Here is a 17,188-nt window from a genome sequence, read left to right as displayed (position 1 = left end):
ATGTTATCGCCTACCTAACGTTATCTACATCAAAACATCTTTGGGGCTAAATACATTGAGATAAGTCATCCTGTCTGAGAGAGATTGACATGGTTATCAAAATGCCATGCCAGGGTAAGTCTACACGAAACATAGCCCATATTTTGAAGTGTTTCTAAAATTCCCTATGGAAACAATTAATGGAGCTTCCACTGTGGGTCTCTATAGGTCGTGGCTGTGGTTCATATTCTATTGATGTGGCTGTGTTTTAGGAGCACACCGCACCAGTGCATTAATCAACCAGTGAGTTTACCCTAACTAACTGGATGCCTGTAGCACAGTGGTCTGCTTTTCTTAGCTAGTCAAACTGGCTGGTGAGAGGCTGTGTTTGTTTCTTCAATACAGTCCAGTGTTACATAATGTAGCCTTTGGACTATTGTGAAATGTAGTGAGATAAGAGCAGAAAGGGAAAACTCCAAGGCAAAGAGAATCAAATCACTGTTCTAGTTTGTCTATTTATACATTCTCAGCAATTGTCATCCGTCCTGGTCAATGGATTTACATGGAATGTGTGACCAGAATGAGAAAACAAATAATAATTGTCACTCATGAAGGTGAAATGCAATGACATCAGTTGTTGGGCTGCTATATAAATTAATAAACTATTCACATTTCCATTGGTTTATCACATAAATAAATCATTATAATGCCAGTGAGGACTTGTACAGAAAGGTGATGGACAGATTCATGGCAGATCATGAAAGGATACTTCCTCTGTAGTAAGCTCCAAAGAGGACATACAATGTGTGTTTCTCAATATGCATACAACCGTGCGCCACACTCTTGCTCCAAGTATATTCTCCATGGACATTCTCTTGAGTATGTCCTTGTGAGGACGAGTGTGGAGAATGCATAAAACACTACATTTGAGAAGCACTCATACTCCCTTACTGTATTACCTCGTGCTGCATCTCTCCATTCACTGAACCTTCTTCCAGCCTGGACAATGGCAACAATAGACAAAACAAGATATACACAAGCAAACATTTTATAAAAAAATTATCAGCTAGATATACAGTATGTGAATCGTTGTAATCTAGCCAGCCAGCTAACTAGTTAAACAGGAAAAATTGACCTAAAACTAATGTTATGCAAGGTACAGTAAATGTCAATTCTTCATTGGTAGCGAGCTAACAATTCTTTGTGGCCAGCTAGATAGCCCAATTGACTTACCCATCCACTGAACCTTCCTTCTTGCCATTGTCCTGGCTATAGAGACGAAACAAGATACAAAGCAAAGGTTTTACTTCATAACAATGTGAATCGTAACATTGTCATTCATTCATCTGGTTAGCTACAATGAATTCCAGGTTATTTTTGTGTCAAATCACCAATTGGCAACCCATCCCTGATGGGATTAATTGACAAACAAACATTACAATAATTTACTGTGATAATTAAGATTATTTTTCATGTGTTCTCTGCAGTGCAAATAAATTGTAAATAAGCTTATCCAAACAATAATTTAAATTCAGAAAAAATAAAATGACGGTTGAGAATGACACAAATATTAATTTTCACAAAGTCTGCTGCCTCAGTTTGTATGATGGCAATTAGCATATACTCCAGAATGTTATGAAGAGTGATCAGATGAATTGCAAAGTCCCTCTATGCCTTTCAAATGAACTGAATCCCCCCAAAAACATTAACTGCATTTCAGCCCTGCCACAAAAGGACCAGCTGACATGTCAGTGATTCTCTCGTTAACACAGGTGTGACTGTTAACGAGGACAAGGCTGGAGATCACCGTCATATGCTGATTGAGTTTGAATAAGAGACTGGAAGCTTCAAAAGGAGGGCGGTGCTTGGAATCATTGTTCTTCCTCTGTCAGTCATGGTTACCTGCAAGGAAACACATGCCGTCATCATTGCTTTGCACAAAAAGGGCTTCACAGGCAAGGATATTGCTGCCAATAAGATTGTACTGAAATCAACCATTTATCGGATGCTCAAGAACTTTAAGGAGAGGGGTTCAATTGTTGTGAAGAAGGCTTCAGGGTGACGAAGAAAGTCCAGCAAGCTCCAGGACCATCTCCTAAAGTTGATTCAGCTGCGGGATTGGGGCACCATCAGTACAGGGCTTGCTCAGGAATGGCAGCAGGCGGGTGTGAGTGCATCTGCACACACAGTGAGGCGAAGACTTTTGGAGGATGGCTTGGTGTCAAGGGCAACAAAGAAGCCACTTCTCTCCATGAAAAACATCAGGGACAGACTGATATTCTGCAAAAGGTACAGTGATTGGACTGCTGAGGACTGGGGTAAAGTCATTTTCTCTGATGAATCCCCTTTCCGATTGTTTGGGGAATCCGGAAAAAAGCTTGTCTGGAGAAGACAAGGTGAGCGCTACCATCAGTCCTGTGTCATGCCAACAGTAAAGAGTCCTGAGACCATTCATGTGTGGGGTTGCTTCTCAGCCAAGGGAGTGGGCTCACTCAAAATTTTGCCTAAGAACACAGCCATGAATAAAGAATGGTACCAACACATCCTCCGAGAGCAACTTCTCCCAACCATCCAGGAACAGTTTGGGGACAAACAATGCCTTTTCCAGCGTGATGGAGCACCTTGCCATAAGGCAAAGTGCTAACTAAGTGTCTCGGAAAACAAAACATCAATATTTTGGGTCCATGGCCAGGAAACTCCCCAGACCTTAATCCCATTGAGAACTTGTGGTCAATCCTCAAGAGGCGGGTGGACAAACAAAAACCCACAAATTCTGACAAACTCCAAGCATTGATTATGCAAGAATGGGCTGCCATCACTCAGGATGTGGCCCAGAAGTTAATTGACAGCAGCTACTGTAGATTGACAGGGCGGATTGCAGAGGTCTTGAAATAGAAGGGTCAACACTGCAAATATTGACTCTGCATCAACTTCATGTAATTGTCAATAAAAGCCCTTGACACTTATGAAATGCTTATAATTATACTTCAGTATTCCATAGTAACATCTGACAAAAATATCTAAAGACACTGAAGCAGCAAACTTTGTGGAAATTAATATTTGTCATTCTCAACCACGACTGTACACACGTGCCTGTAAGGTTCTGCTTTTCTTTGTCAACCTTGTGTTTTTATTCTTTGTGTTCTGGAACGTAGCCCTGTCTTTCATTTTTGTTCATTGATTTGACCTGTGTTCATTTCTCAGCTGGTCTCATCAGCTCCCTATTTAGTTCAGTTCTTTCTGTTTGTATGGTTTTTTTTTTTTACCATTGCCTGCGACCACGATTCCTGCTTCCGAAGGCTTAAATAAACATCTGCCGCACTCTGCGTGTGAATCAATACCTTTTTCTCCATGAGTATTCATTAGTGTCATTTGTCAGAAGCAAATTTTTATAATTAATTATAGGTAGCCCTTTCTTTTATTCCAGGCTTTATCTAAATATTCCACAAATGGAAATACACAATGGACAAAACAATTTCAGTTTCTTTTCATCGCTCAGCCACAATGCCAGGGTATATCTGGTGTGCTTTCTGTAATAAGAGCAAGCGTATATCATAGTAAAAAGGGAAATAGAGGATCAAATTAGTTTAATACTCAATTTCTTTGAGGACACAATAGTTAGTCTTTCCTCTTCCGTTTCACCACATACTGCCTGTTTCAATATGCAGGGGTAATATCCCAGATGTTACCTGTGCACTTGGCGATCTCTTGCATTTAGATAGGTTATACATAATATACAGTGCATTCGGAAAGTATTCAGACCTCTTGAATGTTTCCACATTTTGTTACAGTACAGCTTTATTCGAAAATGTATTTTTTCCCTTATCAATCTACACACAATACTCCATAATGACAAAGCGAAAACAGGTTTTTGGAAAATGTACATAAGTATTCAGACCCTTTCCTATGAGACTCAACATTGAGCTAAGGTGCATCCTGTTTCCATTGATCATTGAGATGTTTCTACAACTTGGAGTCCACCTGTGGTAAATACAATTGATTGGAGATTATTTGGAAAGGCACACCTGTCTATTTAAGGTTCCACTGTTGACAGTGCATGTCAGAGGAAAAAACAAAACATGAGGTCGAAGGAATTGTCTGTAGAGCTCCGAGACAGGATTGTGTTGATGCACAGATCTGGGGAAGGGTATCAAAACATTTCTACAGCATTGAATGTCCCCAAGAACACAGTGGTCTCCATCATTCTTAAATGGAAGAAGTTTGGAACCCCCAAGACTCCTCCCATAGCTGACCGCCCAGCCAAACTGAGCAATCGGGAGAGAAGGGCATTGGTAAGAGATGACCAAGAAACTGATGGTCAATGACAGCGCATCAGAGTTCCTCTGTGGAGATGGGAGAATCTTCCAGAAGGACAACCGTCTCTGCAGCACTCCATTAATCAACCCTTTATGGAAGCCACTCCTCAGTAAAAAGCACATTACAGCCCACTTGGAGTTGGGCAAAAGGCACCTAACGGACTCAGACCAAGATTCTTCGGTCTGATGAAACCAAGAGTTAACTCTTTGGCCTGAATGCCAAGCATCATGTCTGAAGGAAACTGGGCACCATCCCTACGGTGAAGCATATTGTTGGCAGCCTCATGCTGCGGGGATGTTTTTCAGTAGCATGGACTTGGAGACTAGTCAGGATCGAGGGAAAAGATGAACAGAGCAAAATACAAAAGATCCTTGATGAAAACCTGCTCCAGAGTGCTCAGGACTTCAGACTGGGGCCAAGGTTCACCTTCCAACAGGACAACAACCCTACGCACACAGCCAAGACAACACAGGAGTGGCTTCAGAACACGTTTCTGAATGTCCTTTAGTGGCCCAGACAGAGCCCGGACTTGAACATCTCTGGAGAGGCCTGAAAATAGCTGTGCAGTGACGCTCCCCATCCAACCTGACAGAGCTTGAGGGGATCTGCAGAGAAGAATGGGAGAAACTCCCCAAATACAGGTGTTTCAAGCTTGTAGCATCATACCCAAGAAGACTTGAGGCTGCAATTGGTGCCAAAGCTGCTTCAATAAAGTACTGATTAAAAAGTCTGAATACTTATGTAAATGTAATTTCAGTGAAATTAGAAAATAAAAACATTAGCAAAATGTGTAAACCTGTTTTTGCTTTGTCATTATGGCATATATTGTGTTGATTAATGAGGGGGAAAAAACAATTTAATCAATGTTCGAGTAAGGCTGTAACGTAACAAAATGTGGAAAAGTCAAGGGTCTGAATACTTTCCGAATGCACAAACAATTCACCCTTAAACACAATTTGAGAACCTTTTGTTTGATTAATCTCCTCCACCCATTTTTTTCATATTGCATCAGTGTTTTTTATATCTACAGAAGGTCTACTTTAATTTGGTTTTCGTACAGATGTTCAGTCTGACTGGTATTTTGTGTAACAGGCAAAAATGACCTAAAACCAATGTTATCCAAGTTAGTTGTCAATTCTTTGTGGGTAGCTAGCTAACTGTTCTTTGTGGCTATATGGCTAGCTAACAGTAGTAGCTAACCAGTTAGATAAATTGACTTACCATTATGCATACCTACAAATCCCTGCATGTCATCTCCAGCCGATACCTTTGCTAAGAAGTATTATGTCAATTTAAAACTTGCACAAGACAGTTCACAGAATTGTCAATTTAAAGAAAAGTAGCCTATTTACTAAATTACAATACTGAACAAAAATATAAATGCAACAGCTAAGTGCTGGTCCCATGTTTCATGAGCGGAAGTAAAAGAGCCCAGAAATGTTCCATACACACAAATGTTATTTCTCTCAAATTGTGTGCATAAATGTTTACAACCCTGTCAGTGAGCATTTCTCCATTGCCAAGATAATCCATCCACCTGACAGGTGTGGCATATCAAGAAGCTGATCAAACAGCATGATCATTACACAGGTTCACCTTGTGCTGGGGACAATAAAAGGCCAATAAAAATGTGCCATTTTGTCACACAACACAAAGCCACAGATGTCAAATATTTTGAAGGAGCATGCAATTGGCATGTTGACTGCAGGAATGTCCACCAGAGCGGATGCCAGATAATTTAATGTTATTTTCTCTACCATAAGCCTCTTCCAATGTCATTTTAGAGAATTTATGTCCAACAGGCCTCACAACAGGTATGGCATTGTGTGGACAAGCGGTTTGCTGATGTCAACGTTGTGAACAGAGAGCCCCAAGGTGGCGGTGGGGTTATGGTATTGGCAGGCATAAGCTATGGACAATGAACACAATTGCATTTTATTGATGGCAATTTGAATGCACAGAGATACGAGATCCTAAGGCCCATTGCCGTGCCATTCTTTTGCCATTCTGTTGCCATCACCTCATGTTTCAGCATGATAATGCACGGCCCCATGTTGCAAGGATCTGTACACAATTCCTGGAAGCTGAAAATGTCACAGTTCTTCCATAGCCTGCATACTCACCAGACATGTCTCCCATTGAGCATTTTTGTACATGACCCTAAGCATGATGGGATGTTAATAACTTAATTAACTCAGGAACCGCACCTGCTTTTAACATACTTTGTGTCCCTCATTTACTCAGGTGTTTCCTTTATTTTGGCAGTTACCTGAACATCTACATATGCTAAATATGAATATTCCACTACAGAGATGGGCACCTCCAGTCCTAGGGGACCTGATTGGTCTCACACTTTTGCCCCCAGCCCCAGCTAACACATCTGACTCCAATAATCAACTAATCATGATCTATAGTTTAGAATGCAATTAGTTTAAATCAGCTGTGTTGGCTAGGGATGGGGAAAAAGTGTAACACCACTCCGGCCACCGAGGACTGGAGTTGCCCATTCCTGTTCTACGAGCGAGTCACCATCACTAATGGTGGAGTCTGGCTTCTAAGGTTATTTCCTCTTTTGTCTACTCATCCAAAGCCTAAACTGATAAACATCTTTGAATGCCCCTACTTCCTCCAGTCCCAAGGGATCCATCTCATGTTTCCAAGGCCATAGCTCATCTGCTACATGCTCCTGCATCATGTAACCCTGGATGTAGTCCCTTGGGAGAAGAGGTGAAATGGTAACCCAATTCCACCTGACGACACAGGCACAGTGATCGTGCTCCCCCACCCAGACATTGCATGCATCACCAATGGTTGCGTGCCACGCCATCGACTGTGTCGACTGTGTCAACTGATTATTGCTATAACATAATGATGTGGTTAGCTGAAACTTAAAATACATATCCACGCATTGTAAGATCTGGCATGCGTCAGCAATGCCTGGGCAGAGGACCGCGCCCAAAGACTGGTGCTTTACTAATTATGTTAAACAGACACATTGTGTTATTGACACAACCAATTTGAATAATTCATGACCTGACACACCACAGTGCTATCACCTTGCAATACAACTACCAGTACCAGACCTTGCTATGACAACTGGACGTGTATCAGATTTAATTTAAAATCTCTACTTTCTAGAACTGAATTTATAACATGATCCGATTGGCTTGTTTCTTTCTCCTTTTAAAGTGAATTGAGTTTTACAACTTTATTTTGGCATATGACCTTATCATACGTAAGACCCTAGAAATCAGAATTGCACCTTCCAATTATGCCTTTATATTGAATGAGGGATGATAATAAGACAGGGCTTAGCACTTTCACTATAATTAAGCAAGGGGTGTGCACTGTACCATCTAGATGTTGACATATGGTGTGGGAATTGTGGAGCTCTCCTCCCAACTCCCGAATTCAAGTCAACCTACTGCTCCCTCTGCTAAACATAATCAATTAAGTGAGCCCATGTCATGCACGCTCCATTGTGTGCTATAGGGTCACAGGTATCAACTGCAGAACCAATTTAACTTTCCTTCTGAGTGACTCTTGCGTAAACTGAAGGCATCAGTAATTTACAGGTGTAACTCACAGGTGGACCAGATTACATTTCTTGCGAGTTTGGAGGGATTGGAATACCCTCCCAAGTTCACCAATCCTAGGGCTTGTGGTGACTTAGATATTAAACTTTAATTCACTGTAATAACACTGCCTTGGGATAGAACAGCTGTCAAGTGTGAACCGACAGGAATATATATATATATATACAGTACCAGTCAAAAGTTTGGACACACCAACTCCTTCAAGGGGTTTTCTTTATTTTTACTATTTTGTACATTGTAGAATAATAGTGAATACATCAAAACTATTAAATAACACATATGGAATCATGTAGTAACAATTAACTCATTAGGAATTTGGGGCACCACAGCAGAAGTTCTTTACCGAGTTACTATCTTCCGACTTAAAATCTAAATATTCATAAATATCTCTTACATCAATAACAGACAATTATTAATTATTACCTCTTCAGTCTCATTCTGAATGTCACAATGTCCCTGGATCCGCAAGAACCCTAGCCCTTTTGAACATTCAGTACTTCACAAATTGATTTAATCATTTATTTATTAACTAACTAAATAATAACACAGAATACCATACACACTTACATGAGATAAAAGTCCCTAGTGGACTGACACGATATGACGGCTTGTTACACAATGGAAAGGGGGTGGGGAAAGATAAAGAGTGGGAGACAAAGAGAATGGAGTTGTCATACATACATACATTTGGAAACTATGCTCGCCGTAATATGAATACTTTGCACATGAACGGCCGCTCATTTGGAAAAGAAATGCAATGTATATATTTACGCATAGATGTCTTTGTCGTCTCTCTGTTGAACTTGATGGTTCTATGGGAAGGGGTTTGATGTAAGTCTCTGGTTGTCCACCTACGGTCACAATGACCTTCTTAGTAGGCCTCTTTGTCTTGGAGTGTTCTTAGAATGGATACTTCAGGTGTACCACACGGTGGTGAGAGGAATCTGTTCTTTCCTCCATCTTTTTGGTCAATTGCTCTAGACTACTTTTCATACCATATCCTCACATTCTCTGGATTGTATTTCAATTCTCAGCGAGTCCTTTTAAGCACTCTGGCCTTGGAGGGGCGTGACTTAGTTAGTGTGCAACAGACATGAAAAACCATTATCTTATTAGAAGACTAAACTCAAGTTTCTATCTTTTCAAACATAGTTTCATCGTTCTTCATATTGTATTATCATCCTATTGGGTGGAAACTTTACGGCTAGAATGTGTTTCCTTCCTCAGTTACAGTATTTCCGTTATAGTCTTGCTGATCATTTTTACATCACAAACTAGACATTCATTTTCCATATTCCATCCCTCATCATTCCCAAAATTTGGATGTTGAAATATATTGTCCAGTGACCGTTGTTTAAGTGTTGGCGGCAAAGTCTCTCTGTGTAACAAAGGGATTTTTTACTTTTTAATACTGCAGGGCAAGAGAGAGAAAGTTTACGACCGGCATTAAGTCATAAAACCTTCCTCCCTGGTGGGAGAGAGGGGGGAGTCTGGCTATCTGTCAGCCCTGTGCCGAGCTGATCTGGCGCCTATGATCCTCACCAAGGAAAGAGAGTCAACGCGTTTCCACTGCTCCAGAGTCCAATGGCGTTGAGCTTTACACCACTCCAGCCGACCCTTGTCATTGTGCATGGTGAACTTAGGCTTGTGTGCGGCTGTTCGGCCATGGAAACCCATATACTGAAGCTCCGACGAACTGTTGTTGTGCTGACATTGCTTCCAGAGGCAGTTTGGAACTCGGTAGTGAGTGTTGCAACCGAAGACAGACGACTTTTACGCGCTACGTGCTTCACCACTTGGCGGTCCTATTCTGTGAGCTTGTGTGGCCTACCACTTCGTGGCTGAGCCGTTGTTGCTCCTAGAGATTTCCACTTCACAATAACAGCACTTATAGTTGACCTGGGCAGCTGTAGCAGGGCAGAAATGTGCGAACTGACTCGTTGGAAAGGTGGCATCCTATGACGGTGCCACGTTGAAAGTCACTGAGCTCTTCAGTAAAGCCATTCAACTGCCAATGTTTGTCTATGGAGATTGCATGGCTGTGTGCTCGATTTTATACACCTGTAAGTAAAAGGTGTTGCTGAAATAGCCGAATCCACTCATTTGAAGGTGTCCACATACTTGTGTGTGTGTATATATATATATATATATATATATACACACACACACACACACACACACACACACGTATATATATATATATATATATACACACCATACACATATACATACAGTTGAAGTCGGAAGTTTACATACACTTAGGTTGGAGTCATTAAAACTCGCTTTTCAACCACTCCACAAATTTCTTGTTAAAAAACTATCATATTGGCAAGTCAGTTAGGACATCTACTTTGTGCATGACACAATACATTTTTCCAACAATTGTTTACAGACAGATTATTTAACTTATAATTCACTGTATCACAATTTCAGCGGGTCAGAAGTTTACATACACTAAGTTGACTGTGCCTTTAAACAGCTTTGAAAATTCCAGAAAATTACATCATGGCTTTAGAAGCTTCTGATAAGCTAATTGACATAATTTGAGTCAATTGGAGGTGTACCTGTGGATGTATTTCAAGGCCTACCTTCAATCTCAGTGCCTCTTTACTTGACATCATGGGAAAATCAAAAGAAATCAAAAGACCTCAGAAAACAAATTGTAGACCTCCACAAGTCTGGTTCATCCTTGAGAGCTATTTCCAAATGCCTGAAGGTACCATGTTCATCTGTACAAACAATAGTACGCAAGTATTAACACCATGGGACCATGCAGCCGTCATACCGCTCAGGAAGGAGACGCGTTATGTCTCCTAGAGATGAACGCACTTTGGTGCGAAAAGCAAAGGACCTTGTGAAGATGCTGGAGGGAACGGATACAAAAGTAACTATATCCACAGTAAAACGTGTCCTATATCGACATAACCTGAAAGGCTGCTCAGCAAGGAAGAAGCCACTGCTCCAAAATCGCCATAAAAAGCCAGACAACGGTTTGCAACTGCACATGGGGACAAAGATCGTACTTTTTGGAGAAATGTCCTCTGGTCTGATGAAACAAAAATAGAACTGTTTGGCCACAATGTCCATCGTTATTTTTGGTGGAAAAAGGGGGACGCTTGCAAGCCAAAGAACCACATCCCAACCGTGAAGCACGGGGGTGCAGCATCATGCTGGGTGGGTGCTTTGTTGCAGGAGGGACTGGTCCACTTCACAAAATAGATGGCATCATGAGGCAGGAAAATTATCAACATCTCAAGACATCAGTCAGGAAGTTAAAGCTTGGTCGCAAATGGGTCTTTCAAATGGGCAATGACCCCAAGCATACTTCCAAAGTTGTGGCAAAATAGCTTAAGGACAACAAAGTCAAGGTATTAGTGTGGCCATCATAAAGCTCTGACCTCAAACCTATAGAACATTTGTGGGCAGAACTGAAAAAGTGTGTGCGAGCAAGGAGGCCTACAAGCCTGACTCAGTTACACTAGCTCTGTCAGGAGGAATGGGCCAAAAGTCACCTAACTTATTGTTGGAAGCTTGTGGAAGGCTACCCGAAACGTTTGACCCAAGTCAAACAATTTAAAGGCAATGCTACCAAATACTAATTGAGTGTATGTAAACTTCTGACCCACTGGGAATGTGATGAAAGAAATGACAGCTGAAATAAATCATTCTCTCTACTATTATTCTGACATTTCACATTCTTAAAATAAAAGGGGTTATCCTAACGGACCCAATATGAGAAATTTTTACTTGGATTAAATGTCAGGAATTGTGAAACTGAGTTTACATGTATTTGGCTAAGGTGTATGTAAACTTTGTGTGTGTGTGTGTATATATATACACACACACACACACAGTACCAATAAAAAGTTTGGACACACCTACTCATTCCAGGGTTACCTCTGCTGCAGAGGATAAGTTCATTACAGTTACCAGCCCCAGAAATTGAAGCCCAAATAAATGCTTCACAGAGTTCAAGTAACAAACACATCTCAACATCAACTGATCAGAGGAGACTGCGTGAATCAGGCCTTCATGGTCGATTGCTGCAAAGAGACCACTATTAAAGGGCACCAAGGAAGTGTGATGGTGTGGGGGTGCTTTGCTGATTACACTGTCTGTGATTTATTTAGAAATCAAGGCACACGGAACCAGCATGGCTACCACAGCATTCTGCAGCGTTACACATTCCCATCTGGTTTGCGCTTAGTGGGACCATCATTTGTTTTTCAACAGGACAATGACCCAACACACCTCCAGGCTGTGTAAGGGATATTTGACCAAGACAAAGAGTGATGGAGTGTGGCATCAGATGACCTGGCCTCCACAATCACCCGACCTCAAACCAATTGAGATGTCTTGGGATGAGTTGGACCGCAGAGTGAAGGAAAAGCAGCCAACAAGTGGGAACTTCAAGACTGTTGGAAAAGCATTCCAGGTGAAGCTGGTTGAGAGAATGCCAAGCATGCCAAGATTATGCAAAGCTGTCATCAAGGCAAAGGGTGGCTACTTTGATGAATCTAAAATATATTTTGATTTGTTTAACACTTGTTTTGGTTACTACATGATTCCATGTGTTATTTCATTGTTTTGATGTCTTCACTATTATTCTACAATGTAAAATAGTAAAAATAAAGAAACACTTTTGACTGGTGCTCTAACTGAGGTAACTGAGCTAAACGACTACCGCCCCGTAGCACTCACTTCCGTCATCATGAAGTGCTTTGAGAGACAAGGACCATATCACCTCCACCCTACCTGACACCCTAGACCCACTCCAATTTGCTTACCGCCCAAATAGGTCCACAGACGATGCAATCTCAACCAAACTGCACACTGCCCTAACCCATCTGGACAAGAGGAATACCTATGTGAGAATGCTGTTCATCGACTACAGCTCGGCATTCAACACCATAGTACCCTCCAGGGCTCGTCATCAAGCTCGAGACCCTGGGTCTCGACCCCGCCCTGTGCAACTGGGTACTGGACTTCCTGACGGGCCGCCCCCAGGTGGTGAGGGTAGGCAACAACATCTCCACCCCGCTGATCCTCAACACTGGGGCCCCACAAGGGTGCGTTCTGAGCCCTCTCCTGTACTCCCTGTTCACCCACGACTGCGTGGCCACGCACGCCTCCAACTCAATCATCAAGTTTGCGGACGACACAACAGTGGTAGGCTTGATTACCAACAACGACGAGACGGCCTACAGGGAGGAGGTGAGGGCCCTCGGAGTGTGGTGTCAGGAAAATAACCTCACACTCAACGTCAACAAAACTAAGGAGATGATTGTGGACTTCAGGAAACAGCAGAGGGAACACCCCCTATCCACATCGATGGAACAGTAGTGGAGAGGGTAGTAAGTTTTAAGTTCCTCGGCATACCCATCACAGACAAACTGAATTGGTCCACTCACACAGACAGCATCGTGAAGAAGGCGCAGCAGCGCCTCTTCAACCTCAGGAGGCTGAAGAAATTTGGCTTGTCACCAAAAGCACTCACAAACTTCTACAGATGCACAATCGAGAGCATCCTGGCGGGCTGTATCACCGCCTGGTACGGCAACTGCTCCGCCCACAACCGTAAGGCTCTCCAGAGGGTAGTGAGGTCTGCACAACGCATCACCGGGGCCACACTACCTGCCCTCCAGGACACCTACACCACCCGATGTTACAGGAAGGCCATAAAGATCATCAAGGACAACAACCACCCGAGCCACTGCCTGTTCACCCCGCTATCATCCAGAAGGCGAGGTCAGTACAGGTGCATCAAAGCTGGGACCGAGAGACTGAAAAACAGCTTCTATCTCAAGGCCATCAGACTGTTAAACAGCCACCACTAACATTGAGTGGCTGCTGCCACACACTGACTCAACTCCAGCCACTTTAATAATGGGAATTGATGGGAAATGATGTAAAATATATCACTAGCCACTTTAAACAATGCTACCTAATATAATGTTTACATACCCTACATTATTCATCTCATATGTATACGTATATACTGTACTCTATATCATCTACTGCATCCTTATGTAATACATGTATCACTAGCCACTTTAACTATGCCACTTTGTTTACATACTCATCTCATATGTATATACTGCACTCGATACCATCTACTGTATCTTGCCTATGCTGCTCTGTACCATCACTCATTCATATATCTTTATGTACATATTCTTTATCCCCTTACACTGTGTATAAGACAGTAGTTTTTTTTGGAATTGTTAGTTAGATTACTTGTTGGATTATTAATGCATTGTCGGAACTAGAAGCACAAGTATTTCGCTACACTCGCATTAACATCTGCTAACCATGTGTATGTGACAAATAAAATTTTATTTTATTTTTCACTAGCTATCTATCTAGCTTAGATCACAGTGCCAGTTCCCTGTCGATCAGATAGCAGATATTGGTTGTCTTCTAATACATATTGCAGGTGAAGTCACCAATCAATATACTGTCCAATCAAACAAGATGTAACCGAAACAACTTAAAACTTAGTTGTGGTATTGGAAAATGACTGGCACATGGGTAATGACTTCAGACAACCATTCTGGTGATGCAAACAACATGAGTGATATGATATGCACTGACCCAGCATATTTACACACAATCAAAGTGAGATGTTGATGCAGATATTTAGGCTATCCATCCCTATTGCTCCGGTCTGGGTGTGATTAAAGGTTTGTTTATGTGTGTGTATTTGTTTTTGGCAGGGAGACAGATATTCCAGCCTGGGCCCCCTTACTCTACCAGCTGCAGCTCCTGGACATCAGAGAGAAGCCCGACCCTCTGATTCTCCCCATTTCGGACCGTATGCGCATCGGAAACCAGAAACGAGAGCGTGGGAACTTCCACTTCCAGAGGGAGGAGTACAGCATGGCTGCCAGGGCCTACTGGATGGCTCTTGATGTCCTTACTACACATACTAGAGGTAAACCTTTCTTTCAACATGTGTGTCATGCTACTCACACACAGGGGCACGTGCCCACTCAGATTTGTCTTGTTAATAAATAAATACACTTTTTTTTCTGTAATACTACTAGCCATCTACAGATGTAGGATCTTAATTGGAGCCAGTTTGCTAAATCAAGAAAATAATCCTGTGGGAATATGAAATGTGAATTATTATATGGATTGTAATGAATGGACATTTTTGTAGGGTTTGATACATTTTTCGTAAGGGAAAATCAAATGTAATTTCAGACTTTTTAAACCTCATATACACTACACATTTTAAAAATGTAATGCATTGCAGGAAGGTTCTCCTGCAACAGTGTGATCAGATGAAGTTCCTACATCTGTAGCAATTTTATGAAGTTGGCTTTAGCTAGCCGAGATAGGTTTCCAATCCCTCAACCTCATAACTAGCTACCAAAAAGACATTTCAGGATATCAATCAAGTTAGAGTAGCTAGCTTGTTTAACTATCTTAGCTGGCATGCCTGCTGGCAAGGTTGGTAGACTTTAGAAAAGCAAACAATTACTAAATGTACTGAATAAGACTCACATTTTTTACAGATGCAGAGAAGCATATATATATATATATATATATTTTTTTTTTTAAACATACCAATTTTAGTATATAATTAACCATAATGATTATGCCTCTAGATTGCAGGAAAAAGCCATTTCAGGTGTTTGAAAAATGATAAATTCTGCAACTTCTGTCCCACCCCCAGCCATCCTCACATACTTTGTGCCGCCTCAGATTTTCGGGTCGCCCGACGCCCTGCGCACGCACACAGCCTTTAGTTAACTAGCACACTTCAGAAAAATACAGTGTCCACATTTCCAGCAGCCAATTGCCTGATAGTCTCTTCGTGGCTTACTGGTCGTCCATCTCAGAACTAATCATGCTATCATAATGAGGAGCATATCCAGCAGAGGTCACTGTCATGAGAAATGTTATTGTTGATTCTTAATCAAACCTAATAAACGTTCATGTTAATTCAAGGTCCTTAATAATGTTCATTGCTGGAAAGGCAGGGTGGACCCAAGAGAGACATTCGACAGAAATTAATCAGTGAGGAGAAGAGTGTGGGCTGCATCTAAATGTATCAATGATGATAGGCCATTGGCTACATTTTACTCAGCACTTAACAAGAAATGAATATATTCAATGAAAAAAGACTGCGAATTTAGCAGGTTAGCATTTTTTGTCCTGAATCTTGTTCTGGAGGCAGCTCTGCAGATTGTGGCTGCGCCAGCAAATGACCAAAGTCATAAAATCCCATTTTAAATCGAACCCTAACCTTAACCACACTGATAAACCTAACCACACTGATAACCCTAACCTTAAATTAAGACCAAAAAAGCACATTTTTGTTTTCATACATTTTTTACAATATAGCCAATTTCGACTTTGCAGCTGGCCCATCTAGCTGAAACCACTCATTCTGCCTCCAGGGCAAGATTCATGACAATGCTTGAAGTTATCAAATGTGGTAATGCAACAGAATATTGAGAAATTTAATACATGGTGAAAAAAACTCCATCATTGAATATCTGCATTAGAATTATCACTGAATATCCCAACAGATATAGGTTTCTCTCCCCCCTGTATGTGTAGAAGTAGAACAAATATATATATACATAGAACTTGCATCAAAACACTGATTTACATCTCTCGTGATCATTCACACTTAAATACACAATGGCAATGCACCAAACCTTGGATTATGATGACTTCTTCCTGGATTTTAGTGAGATGAATTAAATTTACCGTCTCTATAATATACTGTAAATCCTTGAATAACTGCTCCTTCCTCCCAATCTAATCCTAACATAGCTCTGCTAACAACTATCCCTCACAGATCTTAGACTAAAAACTCTCACTTCAGCTGTAACAGAGAGACTTCCAAACTCACAGGAGTGTCAAAGTCAGCGCGTCCACAATGGCGCTAACAATGGATTTTTACTGAGGCAAACAAACACACAGATGTCCTTACAGTACATCAAATACCCAAAGTCTCTCCTCCCTTTAGTTCCTGTGAGTATATAATTCTCCCTAACACCCAAAGTCTGGGGCTCCAAGGACATATACATGACAATAGCCCAGGTGTGAGGCTTTGTGGCCTGTGCCCCCCGTAGATGGTAGTAGTGATGTGCTGTTGGAGGGGGAGGAGGAGGAGGTGCAGGACTACCGGGTGAAGTGTCTGAACAACCTGGCAGCAGCTCAGCTGAAATTGGAGCAGTACGATGACGCACTACACACCAGCCGGGATGTTCTGTCCCTTGATCCACAAAACGTCAAAGCCCTCTTCAGGACAGGAAAGGTGAGGGACACACTGTAAC

At 41.7% G+C, this 17,188-nt stretch overlaps 1 protein-coding gene across 7 annotated transcripts in view; it reads left to right on the top strand.

The window, feature by feature from the left end:
* fkbp16 (FKBP prolyl isomerase 16) overlaps positions 1-17,188 on the top strand; it is a 53,681-nt gene that overhangs the window by 32,124 nt on the left and 4,369 nt on the right. For all 7 annotated transcript variants that reach the window (XM_024413539.2, XM_024413535.2, XM_024413537.2 and 4 more), the window contains 2 exons: positions 14,609-14,826; positions 16,985-17,169. In XM_024413539.2, the coding sequence (XP_024269307.1) occupies positions 14,609-14,826; positions 16,985-17,169 (403 nt within the window). The remainder of the gene's footprint in view (positions 1-14,608; positions 14,827-16,984; positions 17,170-17,188) is intronic.

Source organism: Oncorhynchus tshawytscha, linkage group LG06, assembly GCF_018296145.1.
Source record: "Oncorhynchus tshawytscha isolate Ot180627B linkage group LG06, Otsh_v2.0, whole genome shotgun sequence".
NCBI classification, from domain to species: Eukaryota; Metazoa; Chordata; class Actinopteri; order Salmoniformes; family Salmonidae; genus Oncorhynchus; species Oncorhynchus tshawytscha.
This window is presented reverse-complemented; position numbering and strand designations above follow the sequence as displayed.